This window comes from Numenius arquata, chromosome 26 (genome assembly GCF_964106895.1).
Source record: "Numenius arquata chromosome 26, bNumArq3.hap1.1, whole genome shotgun sequence".
In the NCBI taxonomy this organism is placed as follows: domain Eukaryota; kingdom Metazoa; phylum Chordata; class Aves; order Charadriiformes; family Scolopacidae; genus Numenius; species Numenius arquata.
The window spans coordinates 6,221,349-6,239,331 of NC_133601.1; the positions used below are offsets into that span (position 1 = coordinate 6,221,349).

Here is a 17,983-nt window from a genome sequence, read left to right on the forward strand (position 1 = left end):
CTCACCTCCAGGGTGTGCTGGCTGCAGCCACGTACCCAGGAAATCACAGTCACCCCCCATTAGTCCCAAGTTTGGCACCCTGGGGAAACGTGGCTCGGTTTCTCCATTAGCAGCTGCTTCCCACCGGAGTGGTGCAGCAGGGGCTTGGCAGCCCCGAGTGGCACGCAGTCATGATGGTTTGTACTGGGAGCAAGACCCGCTCCCAGCTGGTCTGGCTCTGCCTCTCTGGTTTGCCGACCCGGGCTGGGGTGCCAGGGGCTGGCGGGGGACGGAGGTGCAGGGTGATGGTGCTGTCCTCTCCCCTGCAGGCACCCACTTCCTCCGTGTCATCCCTGATGGTGGCCCTGCAGCACAGAATCCCACGCAGGTGAAGCGGGTGCTCTTCTGCACTGGCAAAGTCTACTATGACCTGACCCGTGAACGCAAGGCCCGGCAGATGGAGGCCGACGTGGCCATCACCAGGGTGGAGCAGGTAAGCAGGGTCCGGCTGCTTCCAAGCCCGCAGGCTGGTGGTGCCGTGGCCCCTGTGACACCGCCGTGTCTGCCCTGCAGCTCTCCCCCTTCCCCTTCGACCTCCTCCAGCGGGAAGCTGAGAAGTACCCAGCGGCCGAGCTGGTGTGGTGCCAGGAGGAGCACAAGAACCAGGGCTACTACGACTATGTCAAACCCCGGCTCCGCACCACCATCAACCGTGCCAAGCCTGTCTGGTAGGGACTGAGGGGTCGCTGTGGTGCTGGGGGGATCAGGGGGTCAAACCCCCCTCATCCCTCTCTTCTCCCTGCAGGTATGCAGGACGGGAGCCGGCAGCTGCCCCTGCCACCGGCAACAAGAAAACCCATCTGACGGAGCTGCAGCGGCTCCTCGACACGGCCTTCAACCTCGACGCCTTCAAGGACCTGGCCTGAGCGCCAGGCGGCGGCAGCAGCATGTGCCCACCCATCCATCTGTCCCCGCTCGCCTCCCCCCTCCTTAACTATAGACCTTGTCAAGCCCCATGCTGGTGCCTGGAGTCCTTGTCTGCCTCGCGCGGTGCAGCTGCCCAGGGCTGAAAGAGGGGCCATCAGCGGGTGCCACCCTCAGCCCCCACCATCCCCCAAAGAGGGGCCGTCAGCGGGTGCCACCCTCAGCCCCCACCATCCCCCAAAGAGGGGCCGTCAGCGGGTGCCACCCTCAGCCCCCACCATCCCCCAAAGAGGGGCCGTCAGCGGGTGCCACCCTCAGCCCCCACCATCCCCCAAAGAGGGGCCGTCAGCGGGTGCCACCCTCAGCCCCCCACCATCCCCCAAAGAGGGGCCGTCAGCGGGTGCCACCCTCAGCCCCCCACCATCCCCCAAAGAGGGTCCAGTCACCGCAGCTCTGCTCTGGGGGTGTCCAGGGCCACAGAGCCAGTTGCCTCCTCATTCCTTGTCACGGTGCCCTGCAGCTGCTGGCTCTCAGGAAGGGCTCAGGCGAGTCTGGGGCGCTCCCCGTCCTTCCAACTTCCAGGGCACCCGTGGGGTTGTGCCCATCCCTGGGGAGCCCCATCCTCTCTGCCCAAACCCAGCCTTGGGCCACCGTGTTCCCACAGGGGCGTCCTGGGTGGGGGTGACCCCGGTGAGGCTGGCAGGGCGTCCCCAGCGAACACCACGTCCCCCCGGCGCCACCTGGGGGCGGGAGGGGGTGCTGCACACAACCCTCCCACGGGTGCTTGCACACGCGTGAGAGTACTGTCACACACGGTGTCACTGTCACACAGTCACCCTGCCCACGCAGAGGGCGCATCCCTCCGTGCGCACAGAGGCGTGCACTCGCAGGCAGCCCACGGTCACACACGTGTCACGCCCCGTCACCCCACACATCACACGTGCACGTTGTGTTGGCACGCGTGTGCCATGCCCCACTGCCCCACGTACGTCACTTTGTCACACACATGTGTTGCCCCACACAGTCACACACTAATGTCACGCTGCCACACATGTGCCACACCCCATCGTCCCTCCCCCCAGTCACACGTGTGTCACGCTGCCACACACGCATGTCACACCCCACTGCCCCACACAGGGTCACACAGGCATGTCACACCCCGCACACGTTGTCACATACGCGCGTGCCGCCCCGCCTCGCGTCACGCGCGGGCTGTCACGCGCGCCCCGCAGCCCCGAGGCGCTCGGCGCTCGACTGCCCGCGCCTGATGCGGCGGGGCGGGGCGGGGCGCTGTGTCCCCGCGAGCCCGCGGCCCCCATTGTGCGCGCGGGGCGGGGCGGGCTCAGGCCGGGCCACGCCCCCCTCGGCTCCGCCCCGCCCCCTCCTCCCGCGGCCGCGCGCGCTGAAAATCCCGCGCAGCTTCCGCGCAGCCGCGCGCGCCCGGCGCCGCCAGGGCCATTTTGGGGCCGATCGCCACGGTGAGTGCGGGGGGGACGCGCAGGGGACGGGCAGCAAAATGGCTCCCACCCTCCACCCCACCCGGCCCCCCTCACCTTGACGTGCCCGGGGGCGGCGGGGCGGTTGCCTTGGCAACCGCCCCGCCGCCCCCGGGCACGGCGGGGGGGCGGAGATTCCTGTCCCCCTCATCCCTCCCGCTTCATCCCCGCAGGCCTGGTTGAGGGTGACGCTGTCCCACCGCCGATGAACTCCATGAACCCCATGAAACCGTCCACCCCCCACGGGTGAGCACCCCCTTTTTACCCCCCTTTCACCCCCCTTTCATCTTAATTAATTTGTTTTTCTTCCTAGTGATGGTTCATTTGCATACGAGGCCGTTCCTTGGCAACCGAGCACCAATCAGCCGGCGGGATCCCTCTCCGTGGTAACCACTGTCTGGGGGGTCAGCAACACCTCCCAGAGCCAGGTACACCCCCAGCATCCTCAGACCACCCCACCCCAGGGACCCCCCAGAATCCTCAGCCCCCCCCTTCCCCAGGCGCCCCAGCCATGGCCACCCCCTGCCTAAACCCCTCCTCTCCTCACTCCCCCAGGTTTTCGGCAGCCCCATGGGCCCCGGGGGGAGCAGCTCCAGCACCCCGCTGCTGCCTGGGATGGCTGGCACCAGTTCGGGGATGAGCTCACCACCATTCCTGCCACAGCAGCCCTTCACCGAGGGGGCGACTGGGAAGGCTTACGTGCAACCGGGCATCTACGGCCGCAGCGCCTATCCCGGTGGGACAGGCTTCACCGCCAGGTAATGCCATCCCTGTGCCCACCACCTTGCCACGTGACCTGCCACAGGGCCACCGCATGCCCCTTCCCCATCTCTCTGTTCTCTAGCTACACCGGTAGCCCGGGTGGCCCTGGTGGGATGGGGCTGCCCTCACATGCCAGCCGGCCTCCTACCGACTTCACCCAGGCAGCCGCTGCTGCTGCCGTGGCTGCCGCTGCGGCCACAGCCACGGCCACAGCGACGGCAACAGTGGCAGCGCTGCAGGAGAAGCAGAGCCAGGAGCTGAGCCAGTTCAGCGCGGTAAGAGCCTGGCTGCGGTGGACTCGGGGTGCCGCCGGCTGCCACCACCCCCCCATGACCCCTGTTTCTCCCCGCCACAGATGGGTGCAGGGCAGCCCTTTGGCAGCCAGTTCCTGCCCCACGCTGGACCCCGCGGCCCCACCAGCATGAGCCCGGCTGGCATGGCAGGTGTCATGGCTTCCTCCGGCGTCTCCCCCATCAGCATGAGCCCCGTGCGGGCGCTCGGTGCCGGCCCCCTGTACAGTGGGCAGCGGGTGCCCCAGCACAGCTACCCTGCCCCCCCCCCGAACCAGCAGCTCCCCCGCCAGGGCCTCAAGCGGGTGTACTCCAGTGAGGTGAGCATCTGCACTGGTGGGGGCCGTGGCGTGCTGCTACCATCCCCCCACCACTGACACCGAGACCCTGACCCTGCAGGGATATGCGGCACAGCAGTACCTCCAGGGTGGGCAGTACGCTGTGGCTGGTGCCCAGTACGCCCCCAGTGCCCCCCAGCCCTCCGCTCCATCCCCCTCCTACGCCAGCCACAGGCTGCAGCAGGGCATGGGCCAGTACCTCTCTGCCTCGGGCAACGCTGGACCCTATTACAAGGTACTGGAAGGCAGGACAGCAGGCATGGGGCAGGTGGGGTGGGTGCCTGCTGTCGCCTGGTGTCACCCCTTCCTCCTGCAGCCGCCTGACCAGTTCAATGGACAGAGCACCAGCTTTGGCACCTACAGCCAGGCGGCCGTCAACGGGGTGAGTCCTGGCAGCAGGTGGGGTGTGGGGGGCGATGCGGCCTGGCCGGGCGCTGAGGGTGCGCGGTGCCTCCGCAGCCAGGCCGTGGGTACCCCAGCTCGCCGCTGGCCGGGAACCCCACGCCGCCCATGACGCCGGGCAGCGGCATTGCCCCCTACGCATCCCCGGGTCATGATGTCAAGTCGCCCTTCCTGCCAGACATGAAGCCCAGCGTCACCTCCCTGCACCCGTCCCCCTCGGGTAGGTGCCCCCTGGCTGGGGAGGGGGGGCTGCGGGGTGGGGGCTGCTGCTGGCTGTCAGGTGGCCGTTGCCCCTTTAAGGGCAGGGTGCTGCAGAGAGGCATCTAAGGAAAAGGGCGGGGCTTCCCCACAGAGGTCGTGGCCACTGCTAGGGTTTTGTGAGGGTGGGAGGGGCCTCATGCTACTGGCCAATGAGAGGGTAGCTTGGGGTAGTGGGCGGGGCTTCATGTGGAGGGGCGGGGCTATAGGGAGTAGTAGGGGCTTATAAAAAGGTGGGGGCCTCAGGGGGAGGGGCTTCAGCCGGGAGATGCCGCTTTGGTGGGCGGGGCTTGCACAGGGTGGGGTATCCTGGAGTAGGCGGGGCTGAGGGAGTAGTGGGTGGGGCTTATGGTGTGGAGACTGAGTGGGAGGGGCTTCCTGCCTAGGGGTGGGGTGTCCTGGAGTGGGAGGGGCCTCTTTGCAGGGGCGGGGCTTCTCCAGGGTGGGTTCCGAGGCAGGGGGCGGGGCTTGCTGGGGCGCAGTCCTGGCTGACATGGTCCCCGCAGGGCCGGCGCCCGGGGAGGAGCTGCGCCTGACCTTCCCAGTGCGGGACGGCGTCGTGCTGGAGCCCTTCCGCCTGCAGCACAACCTGGCCGTCAGCAACCATGTCTTCCAGCTGCGCGACTCCGTCTACAAGACCCTCATGATGAGGTGGGGGGCTGGGCGAGATGAGGTGCAGTACGGCACTGCGTGGCACCAAGCGAGCGGCACAGTGGCATGACGCGGTGCTGCTTGGCATGGCACGGGGTAGTGCCACACAGTGTGGCATGTCACTGCACGGTGCCATATTGTGTCACGGTCCGCTGCACAGCTTGGTGTGGCAGTGCCCAGCATGGCACGGTGTGGTGCTGTATGGTGTGGTGGTACTCAGATGCCTCAGCATGGCATGGTGCTGTACCCATGGTGATGCTTGGCACGGTGTGGTGCTGTATGGAGTGGTGGTACCTGGTGGTGTGGCTCGGCATGGCACAGCGCCATGCAGTGTGGTGGCACCTGGCGCAGTTTGTCACAGCGCTGTGTGGCACGTGGCATGGTGGTACCCAGTGTGGTGGCTCATGTGTGGGCACAGCCCCTGCCACACCCCAGCCACACCCCACCCTGACCCACCAGGCCCGACCTAGAGCTGCAGTTCAAGTGCTACCACCACGAGGACCGGCAGATGAACACCAACTGGCCAGCCTCCGTCCAGGTCAGCGTCAATGCCACGCCGCTCACCATCGAGCGTGGCGACAACAAGACCTCCCACAAGCCTCTCTACCTGAAGCATGTCTGCCAGCCTGGCAGGAACACCATCCAGATCACTGTCACCGCCTGCTGCTGCGTGAGTCACCCGGGGGTGCTGAGGGGGCAGTGGCGGCCGGGACCGTGGCTCAGTGTCTCCTCTGTCTCCACAGTCCCACCTCTTCGTCCTGCAGCTGGTGCACCGGCCCTCGGTGCGCTCAGTGCTGCAGGGGCTCATCAAGAAGCGCCTGCTCCCCGCTGAGCATTGTATCACCAAAAGTGAGCGCCACCGCTGGCACCCCTGGGGACGAGGGGACAGGAGGGAGAGGGAACACGCTGGTCCGGGGGCTCCCGCATGGTGGGGGAAAACACACTCATCTGGGTGTCTCTGGCATGGGGGTGGGGGACACCTTGGTTAGGGGCTGCAGCACGATGGCAGGGACACTGGTGTGGGGGCTCTGGCATGGTGTGGGGGGACACCCTTGTCCAGGGGTCTGTGGCATGGGAGGGGGAGAACAACACCTGTCCAGGAGCTCTGGCATGGGGGGGAGAGGGAGGGAACACATCTTGGTCAGCAACTGCAGCACAGTGTGGGGGACACCCTCAACTAAGGGCTCTGGCATGGGGGACACACACACTCTGTTCTGGGGGCCCCAGCGTAGTGTGGACACATCCAGGTTAGGGGCTCCAGCATGGGGGTGATGGCAACATGCTGGTCCAGGGGCTCTGGCATGGTGTGGGGAATGACACCCTGATCTGAGGACTTTGACATGGCAGGGGGGACACCCTGATTGGGCGCTGCAGCATAATGGGGACACACACTTGGGTTGGGGGCTCCAGCATCAGGGGGGACATGACATGCTCGCCTGGGGACTCTTGCATGGTGTGGCGGGGAGACTATGGTCCAGGGGCTCTGGCACGGTGGAGGACACACCCTCCCTCCAGGGGCTCTGGCACGGTGAGGGGGAACACCGTGGTTGGGGACTGCAGTATGTCGGAGGGACATGCTGGTCTGAGGACACTGGCATAGAGGGGATGGACACCCTGATCGGGGGCTGCAGCATAATGGGGACACACACTTGGGTTGGGGGCTGCAGCACAGCGTGTGTGTGGGGCACACACTGGTCCAGGGTTGCAGCAGGGTTGGGGGCACACACTGGTCCGGGCACTCTAGCACGGTGTGGGGGACACATGCCAGTCCAGGACTGCAGCATGACGGGGGTGATGGAGCACCATGCCCAGGTGCCATTCCAGTGCCACCCACATCCTGGCCTCCCAATTCTGACCCTTGCCCTTCTACCCCTAGTCAAGCGCAACTTCAGCAGCGGGACAATCCCAGGGACCCCGGGGCCCAACGGCGAGGACGGCGTGGAGCAGACAGCCATCAAGGTATCCCTCAAGTGCCCCATCACCTTCCGGAGGATTCAGCTCCCGGCCAGAGGCCACGACTGCCGGCACATACAGGTAGGGTAGGGGGATGGGGGAGCGTCCCCCACCCCGTGTCCTCCTGCCACCAGCTCAGCTGCCTCTCTGTCCTCGCAGTGCTTTGACCTGGAGTCCTACCTGCAGCTCAACTGCGAGAGGGGGACATGGCGGTGTCCTGTCTGCAAGTGAGTGGGGGGTGATGGGGCCATGCCCCGGTTTCTCTGCCTTCGGGGGGTTCCCTGCCTATGGGGAGGGTGGGGGGGCGTTCCCTGCCCTCACCCTGCCTCTCCCTGCCTGCAGTAAGACAGCCCTGCTGGAGGGGCTGGAGGTGGACCAGTACATGCTGGGCATCCTGATCTACATCCAGAAGTAAGTGTCCCCACTCTGTCCCTCCGTGACTGGCACTACGACGGGCACGGATGCCCCCCAGACTGACCCCCCCCCACCCCTGCCCTCCTGCCTCCTCCAGCTCGGAGCACGAGGAGATCACCATCGACCCGACCTGCAGTTGGAAGCCTGTCCCGGTCAAACCCGACGTCCACATCAAGGAGGAGCCGGAGGGGCCGGCACTGAAGCGGTGCCGGACTCTTAGCCCCACACACATGGTGCTGCCCAACATCATGGAGATGATCGCGGCGCTGGGGCCCGGCTCCGTGCCCTTCCCGGCGCTGCCGCCACCGCCTGCGGGGGCCGCCGCTGACTACGGTGCCCCGGGTACGGGGGGGACCCATGAGGGACAGGAACGGGCCCTGGCCATGTGTCCCGCCCACCCACTCGCCCTCTTTGCTCCCGCAGGTTCCAGCTTTGCGGGACCCGGGGGCTTTCCCGAGCCCTTCCCTCCCCCCGGCACGCCAACGCTGAGCGACTTCGCGCCGGGACCCCCCCCCATCTCCTACCAGTCCGACATCCCCGGCGGCCTCCTGCCCCCCGAGAAGCCCCCCGCGCCCCCTCTCCCCGTACAGGTGAGCTGGGCTGCGGGTGGGAGGCTCCCCTCGGCCCTCGCATCTCCTCGTGGGGAGGTCGCGGGGGAGGATGGGAGTCTCAATGGCGCTCTCCCCCCCCCATCTCTCTCAGCTGCCCCCGCCGGGTCGGATGGAGCCCTCCCACCCGCCGGTGCAGCTGCACAACCTCCCCCCGAGCAGCCAGCCGCCGCTGCACCACCGGAGCGCACCGGCGCGGCCTCCCCCGCCCCCCCCCGCCGACCTCGCCTTCCCCCCCGCCGTGGCCGGGCCAGGCGACGGCGCCGAGCCTGCCCTGGACGTGAGTACCCCGGGGCTTGGGCGGGGGGGCGGCTGAGGGTCCCGCCGGCGGTTGGGAACGCCTGCCGCCGTGCAGTGTTGGGGGAGCCTGCGGTCACACGCTGCCCCCCCCCCCCCAGCTCCTGCCCGAGCTTACGAACCCCGACGAGCTGCTCTCCTACCTGGGCCCCCCCGACCTCCCCGCCAGCAGCAACGACGACCTCCTCTCCCTCTTCGAGAACAACTGAGCCATCCTGCCCCGCCCCCCCCCCCCCCCCCCCCCTCCATGGGGCTGGGGGTGTGGGGGGGGCAGCACCGGCGTGTCCTGCCCGCTGCAGAGACGGGACACCTCCTCCACAAAGGGGGCTTCCCTTGAAGGGACGGACAGACGGACTGGCTCGCCCCCGCCCCCAGAAGCACAAGGCTGTACATAGTGTAGAAACACTACTGCGCCCCCCCGAGCCCCCTACCCCCTATTTAAAGGCAAGTGCGTCGCTGCGGGGCTGGCCCGCGCCCCTGTATAAACGTGCATACGCTGCTTCCCCGGCGGGCGGGGGAACTGTGGGGCTCGGTCCCCCAACCACCCCTCGCCGCCGAGCTCCCTGTACTGTCTCCTTATCGCTGGCTATTAAAGGATTTCGTTTCGGCGGGGCTCACGCGTGTCCCCCTCCGTCCTTTGTCACCCCGCGGTGGCGGCGGCTCCACGCCCCTCCCTCCCCACGGAGGGGCGGGGCAGGGGGGAGGGCTGGAGGGATCCCGCGGCCCGGCCGGGCGGTGGAGCGTGTCCGCCGCCATCGCTCACGGCGGGCCGGCACCCGGCGTGGGGGGGGCGCCCTGCCCGCGCCGGGGGTACCGGGGGGTATTGGGGGGGGGTGAGAGCGAGGTCCGGCCCCCCCGCCCCCCCTCCCGCCGGCACCGCGCATGCGCGCTCCGCCCGCCCCAGCCGCCGGACCCGCGCGCGCCCCCCGCCCACGCCTTTTTTCTTCCCCTTCCCCCCCACCTTTCCGAATGGGGCGCCTCTGATTAGTCGTCAGCCCCGCCGCTCCGCCACAAGGCCAGCGCCCATTGGTCGGCGCCGCGGTGGAGGCGGGACCTCCCCCGGCCCTATATAAGCGGCGGCGGGCGACCGTTCTCCTTCTGCTGCGCCGCGCCCGCCGCACGGAGGTGTCGCCTCGCTCGCGCCATGGCCAACCCCGTCGTTTTCTTCGACATCGCCGCCAACGGCGAGCCTCTAGGCCGCGTCACCTTCGAGGTGGGGGGTGGGTGGGCTGGGGGGGAAAGACGGGGGACAGGCCGGGGGGGGGGGGGGGCGGCGGGCGGGCGGCGCTGGGGGAGGGGGCCCCGCCGCCATTTCCTCGCCGGAGCAATGAGGGGCGGTGGGCGTCGCGCCTGCGCGGCCGGGGGCCCGCGCCGCCTCCACGTGGCCGCGGCCCCCCCGGGCGTGGCGGGGGATGTCGGTGCCCCGCGCCCGCCCGGCCCCGGCGGAGGCGGAGAGGGAACAAAGGCCCCGCCGCGGGGCGCAGGATGCGGCCAGGCTCGCCGGGGAGGCGGTGGCGTGTGCCCGCCCAGGGCGTGCCGCGCCCGCGGCCATTCCGCCCCCCCCCCCCCCCCCCCGCACCTGCGGCCCCCTCCGGGCTCCGTCGCCAGCCCGCGTTCCGGGAAGCTCCGTCCCGGCGGCGGGGCCGCGGCTGCCGCGCCGCCATTTTGTCCCATTTCCACCCCACCCACACCCCCCCCCTTCCCAGATCGGGGCCGCCCCAGCAACCCCCGGAGCCGTCCGGTGCATCGGAGCGAGCCGCGTTCCCCGCCTCCGGGGATGCTCCGAGGGCTCCCGCGGCCGCGAGCGGCGGCAGGCGGATGGGCCGGGGATTATCGCTGCGAAGGGAAAGTATTTATCGCCCCGCGAGGCGGGCAGCCGCGGCGTGAGGCATCCCCGGCACGGTGGGCGCTGCGCCCCAGGAATGGCCGCGCTGCGGCTGCCGCAGAGCCCCGCCTGGCAGCGCAGATGGCGGCCGCTGCCCAAAACCCGCCCGGAGCCGCGGGGCGGCGGCGTGCGCCCTGCCCGGGGTGGGGGGGGCCTCCCGTCAAGGAGGTTTTTAATGTTAACCCGGCCAGCGGAACGAGTGCGCATCTGCCCCGCTGGTGAGGCATGCGGCATATTTAAACTCGTTTGGATGCCACGTCCGTTAGTTCAGAGTTTCCGGATGAAAGCGTGAGGTGTGGAATCTCAGGCAGCCGCAGGCATGGCCAGTATTCACGTCCCAGAGGGGATCCCTGGGCTCTAAGCAGCCAAAGGGTGGCATCCCCGCAGGCTGGAGGTGCAGCTGGCCTTCACCCCAACTCCACTAACAGCCTTTCCTCTCTTTGCAGCTGTTTGCAGACAAAGTTCCCAAGACAGCAGGTTGGTAAAGCAGCACTGGCTGCACTGTGGCTGCACCAAACCCTGATGCTCCCCTTAGCTCTGGACAAAATGAGTAATTTTCAGTGATTTTCCTCTTCTTTTGCAGAAAACTTCCGTGCCCTGAGCACTGGTGAGCAGGGATTTGGCTATAAGGGGTCCTGCTTCCACAGAATCATTCCTGGGTTCATGTGCCAGGTGCGTGGCGCTCCTGCTGCCGCGGGGAGGTGCGCGGGTGAGGAGATCTGGAGCTTGTGTGGGTTTTGGAGTTGGATGCTGGCAGATTTGGGGTGGGAAGGTGGATCTGCCTCCTGCTTGTAGCCACTGTGGGGCTGCCACATCTGGTTCGAAAGTCTTTTGTGCCTGTGACCTGAAACACCACTTATTTGCAGGGTGGTGACTTCACACGCCACAATGGTACTGGTGGCAAATCCATCTATGGGGAGAAGTTCCCTGATGAGAACTTCATCCTGAAGCACACAGGCCCTGGCATCCTGTCTATGGCCAATGCTGGCCCCAACACAAACGGCTCCCAGTTCTTCATCTGCACTGCCAAGACCGAGTGGTGAGTTGGGGGCTGCAGGAGGGTGAGCTGGGGGGGAGTCCCCGGTGGGGAGGTGACAAGCCAGGCCTGGTGTCAAGGTCTCCGGCATGGGGATGGCGGGTACCAGCTCTGACTGGTGCTTCTTCTGCAGGTTGGATGGCAAGCATGTTGTCTTTGGTCGTGTCAAGGAGGGGATGAATGTGGTGGAAGCCATGGAACGCTGTGGCTCCAAAGATGGCAAAACAAGCAAGAAGATCACCATTACCGACTGCGGGCAGCTCTCGTAAACCCTTGTCTTAACTGACCATTCCTTCAGCAGCCTGGGCGCTGTGCCCTGCTGCAGCTCACCCTGTCCTACCCTGCTCCTGACTTACTGCTGCGTTTCTACGGGGTCTCAGCCCCATGTGCACGGTCCAGCTGGGCTGCAGTTACCTTGTATGAGTCTAAATAAAACGAGTTAAACTACAGTGGCTCTCTTGTCTTACTGGGGGGGAGGAAGGGAGGTGCTGGGAAGGGGGGGGGGTGGGCACGGGCGAGGAGCCCTGCAGTGTGGCCACAACAGGTCTTCAGTAGGGTCCAGAGTAAACTGGTGCAATGATCCCATTAAGGGAGAGTCCTGATCTGGGAGGATCCTAGGGCTCCCAGTTTAAGCAACCCAGTTTGTGGGGAGCTTCATGTTTGGGGAACTTCAGTGGTCCCTGTTGGGAGGGGGCAGCAGTCCTGCTTTTGGGGGAGCTCAGCTCTGTGAAGAGTCCCAGTTTGACACAGTCCCAGTTTGATGTGAGGTGGTCCCAGTTCAAGGGTGCTGAGCTTTAGGATGATCCCAGTGCTTCTAATTCAAGGGTGGCTGGTGGTACCCTGTGGGGTGTACCTCCTGCCTGTGCCAGGAGCTGCAGCCCTTGGTGCTCCTGGAGCTGAGCTGCGGGGGGTTCATGTTGGAGCTGGGCTCTGGTGTGGGTGAGTGATCTGGGTGGGTGTGGGGCCCTGGTGCTGGTGGGGCTGTGAAAGCTGCTGGGGGCTGGCAGTGGCTTTGGCACCTGTGGTGTGGGAGCCTGGGGTGGGTTTATACTGGGGCTCTTCATGGAATCACCAAATGTTTTGTGTTGGAAGGGTTAAAAGTCCACCTAGTCCAACCCCCGGTCATGAGCAGGAGCATCTTAACGCTCCATCAGGTTGCTCAGAGCCCCATCCAACCTGGCCTGGAATGTTTCCAGGGATGGGGCATCTCCCACCTTTCTGGGCAACCTGGGCCAAGGTCTCCTGACCCTCACAGCAAAGAATTTCTTCCTTGTATCTAGTCTAAATCTCCCCTCTTTTAGTTTAAAGCCATTACCCCTTGTTGCATTGTAACAAACCCTGCTAAAGAGTTTGTCCCCATCTTTCCTGGAGGCCCTTTAGGGACTGGAAGGGCCTCAAAGGTCTCCCCGGCGCCTTCTCTTCTCCAGGCTGAACCCTGCCCCAACTCTCTCAGCCTGTTCTCACAGCATCTCTGTGGCCTCCTCTGGACCTGCTCCAACAGGTCTGTGTCCTTCTGATGGCAGCTCCAGAACTAGAGGCAGCACTGGGGGGGGGTGGTGGTGGTGGTGTGTCTGCCCCAGGTCCTCATCCACCGAACAGTCCCCCCATCAAATCCATCTCTCCAATTTAGAGAGAAGGATGTTGTGGGGAAGCATGTGAAAGGCCTCACAGAAGTCCAGGTAGACGCCATCTGTAACTCTTCTGTTGTCCACCGATGTTGTCTGCCTGCCATCGTAGAAGGCTATAGGTTGGTCAGGCAGGACTTTGCCCTTGGTGAAGCTGTGTTGGCTGGCTTGAATCAACTCCCTGTCTTCCATGTGCCTTAGCATTGCTTCTTGGAGGATCTGTTCCATGATCTTCCCAGGCACAGGTGAGGCTGATGTGTTGGTAGTACCCAGGGTCCTCCTTTCCCTTTTTCCAGTCACTGGGGACTTCACCTGACTGCTGGGACTTCAAATATCACAGAGTGGCTTGGCAACTGCAGCAGCCAGTTCCCTCAGAAATCTGGGATGCATCTTGTGAGGTCCCATAGACTTGTGTATGTTCAGGATGACTCAGGACAAGGCACAGAAACCCCCCAATTCCTGATAACAACCCTCACTGCATGTGTGTCTGTGCTCCTTGCAGGAGGTACGCTTCCTATGCATGCAGCAAGAGGAATAAAATCTCCAGGCAGTCTTGCTGGAAGAGAAGGAGAAGCAATCAAGGGCCGAGCGAGCAGAACAGCAGGCCTGGCCAGCCAGCGCTGTTGCCCTGGATTGCCAGGTACTGGCAACTCTTTCAGCCAGGCAGAGGAACAGCGTTTCTCTCCCCCAGGCAGGGCTGGGGGTGTGGAGGTCTGCACAGCACGGCTGTGTTGTTTCCCCCAAATTGCGGGGGCAAGTGTAGGGTCCTGCACCTGGGGAGGAAGAACCCCAGGCACCAATAGAGGTTAGGGGTGGATCTTCTGGAAAGCACTACTGAGGAGAGGGATCTGGGAGTCCTGGTGGATAGCAAACTTTCCATGAGCCAGCAATGTGCCCTTGTTGCCAAGAGGGCCAACGGGATCCTGGGCTGCATAGGGAAGAGTGTGGCCAGTAGGTCGAGGGAGGTCATTCTCCCCCTCTACTCTGCACTGGTGAGGCCACAACTGGAATACTGCGTCCAATTCTGGGCTCCCCAGTTCAAGAGAGACAGGGGACTACTGGAGAGAGTCCAACGTAGGGCAACAAAGATGATTAAGGGATTGGAGCATCTCCCTTATGAGGAAAGGCTCAAAGAGCTGGGGCTCTTTAGCCTGGAGAAGAGAAGGCTGAGGGGAGACCTTGTCTATGCTTACAATTACCTAAAAGGTGGGTTGAAGGATGATGGAGCTGGACTCTTTTCAGTGGTTCCCAGCGATAGGACGAGGGTCAACGGGCACAAGCTGGAACATGGGAAGTTCCATTCAAATCTGAGGAAAAACTTCTTTCCGGTGAGGGTGACAGAGCCCTGGAACAGGCTGCCCAGGGAGGTCGTGGAGTCCCCTACTCTGGAGATTTTCAAGACCTGCCTTGATGCAGTCCTGAGTGATGTGCTATAGGAAATCCTGCTTTAGCAGGGGAGCTGGACTAGATGATCTCTGGAGGTCTCTTCCAACTCTGACAATTCCGTGATTCCGTGACAGGCAAGGAAGGAGAGGAGGTGGAGTGGCTCTGAATGTCAGGGAGTTTTATGAATGTCAAGTACTTAATGATGGGGACAACAGGGTTGAATCTTTATCGGTAAGAATCAGGGGGAGGGCCAAAAAGGCTGATACCATGGTGGGAGACTGTTACAGACCACCTAACTGGGATGTAGAGGAAGATGAAGCATTCTACAAGCAGCTGGGAGAAATCTCAAGATCACTAGCCCTTGTCCTTGCGGGAGACTTCAACCTGCCACATACCAACTGGGCACACACTACAGGAGGTTCCTGGAGTGTGTTGGGGAGAACTTCCTGACACAGCTGGGGAGGGAGCTGACTAGGGAAGGAGCCCTGCTGGATCTGCTGGTTTAAATAGAGAAGGGCTTGTGGGAGATGTGACGGTTGGAGGCCATCTTGGGCACAGTGACCATGAAATGATAGAGTTTTCCGTTCTCAGGGAAGCAAGGAGGGGAGCCAGCAGGACTGCCACCACGGACTTCCAGAGGGCAAACTTTGGTCTTTTCAGGAGCCTGCTCAAGAGAGTCCCTTGGGAGGTAGCCCTGAAGGGCAGAGGTGTCCAGGAAGGCTGGATGTTTTTCAAGAAGGAAGTTTTGAAGGCACAGGAGCAGGCTGTCCCCAGGTGCCGAAAAACAAGCCATTGGGGGAAAAGACTGGCCTGGCTGAACAAAGAGGTATGGTCACAACTTAGGGAAAAAAGGAGAGTTTATGGCCTTTGGAAAAAGACGCAAGCCACTCAGGAAGGATACAGAGATGTTGTAAGGCTATGTAGGGAGAAAATTAGAAGAGCCAAAGCTCAACTAGAACTTAACCTAGCTTTGGATGTTAACAACAATAAAAAGAGTTTCTATAAATATAGAAGTAACAAAAGGAGGACTGAGGAGAATCTCCATCCTCTAACAGATGAAGGCAGTAATATGGTGACAAAGGATGAAGAGAAGGCTGAGGTACTTAATGCCTTCCTTTTTTCCTCAGTCTTTAGTAGTAGAGTTGGTTGTTCCCTGAGTACCCAGACCCCTGAGTGAGCAGACAGGGACGGGGAGCAGAATGGAGCCCCCATAATCCAAAGGGAGGTGGTGAGGGACCAGTTCCAACACCTGGACATACACAAGTCTATGGGGTCGGATGGGATCCACCCGAAGGTACTGAGGGAGCTGGCAGAGGTGCTCACAGAGCCACTTTCCATCATTTACCAGCAGTCCTGGCAAACTGGGGAGGTCCCAGCTGACTGGCGTCTAGCAAATGTGACGCCCATCCACAAGAATCACAGAATCACAGAATCTTCTTGGTTGGAAGGGACCTTTGAGATCATCGAGTCCAACCAACAAAAAAAAAACAACAAAAAAACCAAAAACCAACCAAACAAAAGAACCACCCCAAAACCCCCACAACAGCAAACACCAAAACCAAACCAAAACAAACACCCACAACCACACACCACACCCACCCACAAACAGACGCAAAACAACAATCTCGGGCACTAGAGCATGCCCTGAAGTGCCATGTCTACATGTTTCTTAAATACCTCCATGGATGGCGACTCCACCACCTCCCTGGGCAGGCTGTTCCAGTGCCTGACCACTCTCTCAGTAAAGTAATTCTTCCTAATATCTAATCTAAACCTCCCCTGCCGCAACTTCAGACCATTTCCTCTGGTCCTGTCATTATTCACTTGGGAGAAGAGGCCAACACCCACCTCTCTACACCCTCCTTTCAGGTAGTTGTAGAGGGCAATGAGGTCCTCCCTCAGCCTCCTCTTCTCCAAACTAAACATGCCCACTTCCCTCAGCCTCTCCTCATATGACTTGTTCTCCAGACCCCTCACCAGCTTGGTGGCTCTCCTCTGGACACGCTCCAGTAGCTCAATGTCCTTCCTGTAGTGAGGGGCCCAGAACTGAACACAGCCCTCGAGGTGAGGCCTCACCAGGGCTGAGTACAGAGGCACCATCACTGCCCTGCTCCTGCTGGCCACGCTGTTCCTGATACAGGCCAGGATGCCGTTGGCCTTCTTGGCCACCTGGGCACACTGCTGGCTCATGTTAAGCCGGCTGTCCACCAACACCCCCAGGTCCTTTTCTGCTGGACAGCTTTCCAGCCACTCTTCCCCCAGCCTGTAGCGTTGCCTGGGGTTGTTGTGACCGAAATGCAGGACCCGGCACTTGGCCTTATTAAACCTCATCTCATTGGCCTTGGCCCATTGATCCAACCTGTCCAGGTCCCTCTGTAGAGCCTGCCGACCCTCAAGCAGATCAACGCTCCCACCTGGTTTGGTGTCATCTGCAAACTTGCTGAGGGTGCACTCAATCCCCTTATCCAGATCATCAATAAAGATATTAAACAAGACCGGCCCCAGAACTGAGCCCTGAGGGACACCACTGGTGACCGGCCGCCAACTGGATTTCACCCCATTAATTACAACTCTCTGGGCACGGCCATCCAGCCAGTTTTTTACCCAGTGAAGAGTACACTTGTCTATGCCATGATTCGCCAGCTTCTCCAGGAGAACGCTGTGGGGGATGATGTCAAAGGCCTTACCAAAGTCCGGGTAGACAACGTCCACAGCCTTCCCCGCATCGAGAAGGCGGGTCACATGGTCATAGAAAGAGATCAAGTTGGTTAAGCAGGACCTCCCTTTCATAAAGCCATGCTGGCTGGCCCTGATCCCTCGGCTGCCCTGCACTTGCTGTGAGAGCTCACTCAAGATGATCCTCTCCATGATCTTTCCCGGTACCGAGGTCAGACTGACAGGCCTATAGTTTCCCGGATCCTCCTTCCGGCCGTTCTTGTAGATGGGCGTCACACTGGCCACCCTCTAGTCATCTGGTACCTCTCCTGTTGACCAGGATTGTTGATAGATAATGGAGAGAGGCTTGGTGAGCTCTCCCGCCAGCTCCCTGAGTACCCTTGGGTGAATCCCATCCGGCCCCATGGACTTATGCGTGTCCAGGTGCATAAGCAAATCATTAACTACTTCCTCCTGGATTACTGGGGGGTTGTTCTGCTCTCCATCCTTATCTTCCAGCCCAGGAGGCTGAACACCCTGGGGGTAGCTGGTCCGACTATTGAAGACAGAGGCAAAGAAGGCATTAAGTATCTCAGCCTCCTCCTCGTCCTTGGTCGCAATGTTTCCCCCCTCATCCAGGAAGGGATGGAGATTCTCTCTGACTCTCTTTTTGTTGACGTATTTATAAAAACTTTTTTTGTTGTCCCTTATATTAATGGCCAGGTTGAGTTCCAGCTGGGCTTTTGCCTTCCTAATTTTTTCTCTGTATAACCTAACAAGATTTCTGTACTCTCCCTGAGTTGCTTGTCCCTTCTTCCAAAGGTAGTAAACCTTCCTTTTTTCCCCTAAGTCCCATCAAAAGCTCTTTGTTCAACCAGGCCGGCCATTTTCCCCTCCCTTTAATTTTGCGCCTCATGGGGACAGCCTGCTCCTGGGCCTTTAGGATTTTCTTCCTGAAGAGCGTCCAGCCTTCCTGGACCCCTTTGCCCCGCAGGATTATCTCCCAAGGGACCCTCCCAACCAG

General features: G+C 62.4%; 3 protein-coding genes across 6 annotated transcripts in view; all 3 read left to right on the top strand.

Moving 5' to 3' along the window:
• Positions 1–997, top strand: part of OGDH (oxoglutarate dehydrogenase) — a 35,666-nt gene extending 34,669 nt beyond the window's left edge. For all 4 annotated transcript variants that reach the window (XM_074164053.1, XM_074164052.1, XM_074164051.1 and 1 more), the window contains 3 exons: positions 309–472; positions 553–707; positions 785–997. In XM_074164053.1, coding sequence (XP_074020154.1) covers positions 309–472; positions 553–707; positions 785–905 — 440 coding nt within the window. In that variant the 3' untranslated portion in view covers positions 906–997. The remainder of the gene's footprint in view (positions 1–308; positions 473–552; positions 708–784) is intronic.
• Positions 998–2,087: 1,090 nt separating this feature from the next.
• On the top strand, positions 2,088–8,988 carry ZMIZ2 (zinc finger MIZ-type containing 2). Its single transcript, XM_074164055.1, has 19 exons — positions 2,088–2,381; positions 2,573–2,645; positions 2,713–2,827; positions 2,955–3,157; positions 3,244–3,436; positions 3,517–3,771; positions 3,851–4,024; positions 4,106–4,171; positions 4,249–4,411; positions 4,956–5,100; positions 5,560–5,770; positions 5,844–5,949; positions 6,977–7,134; positions 7,213–7,280; positions 7,396–7,464; positions 7,565–7,809; positions 7,891–8,057; positions 8,170–8,355; positions 8,474–8,988. Exons 1-19 carry the CDS (start codon positions 2,171–2,173, stop codon positions 8,579–8,581), a joined length of 2,916 nt encoding a protein of 971 aa, XP_074020156.1. The 5' UTR covers positions 2,088–2,170; the 3' UTR covers positions 8,582–8,988.
• Positions 8,989–9,473: 485 nt separating this feature from the next.
• Positions 9,474–11,743, top strand: PPIA (peptidylprolyl isomerase A). The gene is made up of 5 exons (XM_074164117.1): positions 9,474–9,585; positions 10,704–10,734; positions 10,841–10,929; positions 11,124–11,296; positions 11,427–11,743. The coding sequence occupies exons 1-5, from the start codon at positions 9,517–9,519 to the stop codon at positions 11,560–11,562; spliced, it is 498 nt and encodes a 165-aa protein (XP_074020218.1). The 5' UTR covers positions 9,474–9,516; the 3' UTR covers positions 11,563–11,743.
• The last annotated feature ends 6,240 nt before the right edge of the window (positions 11,744–17,983 follow it).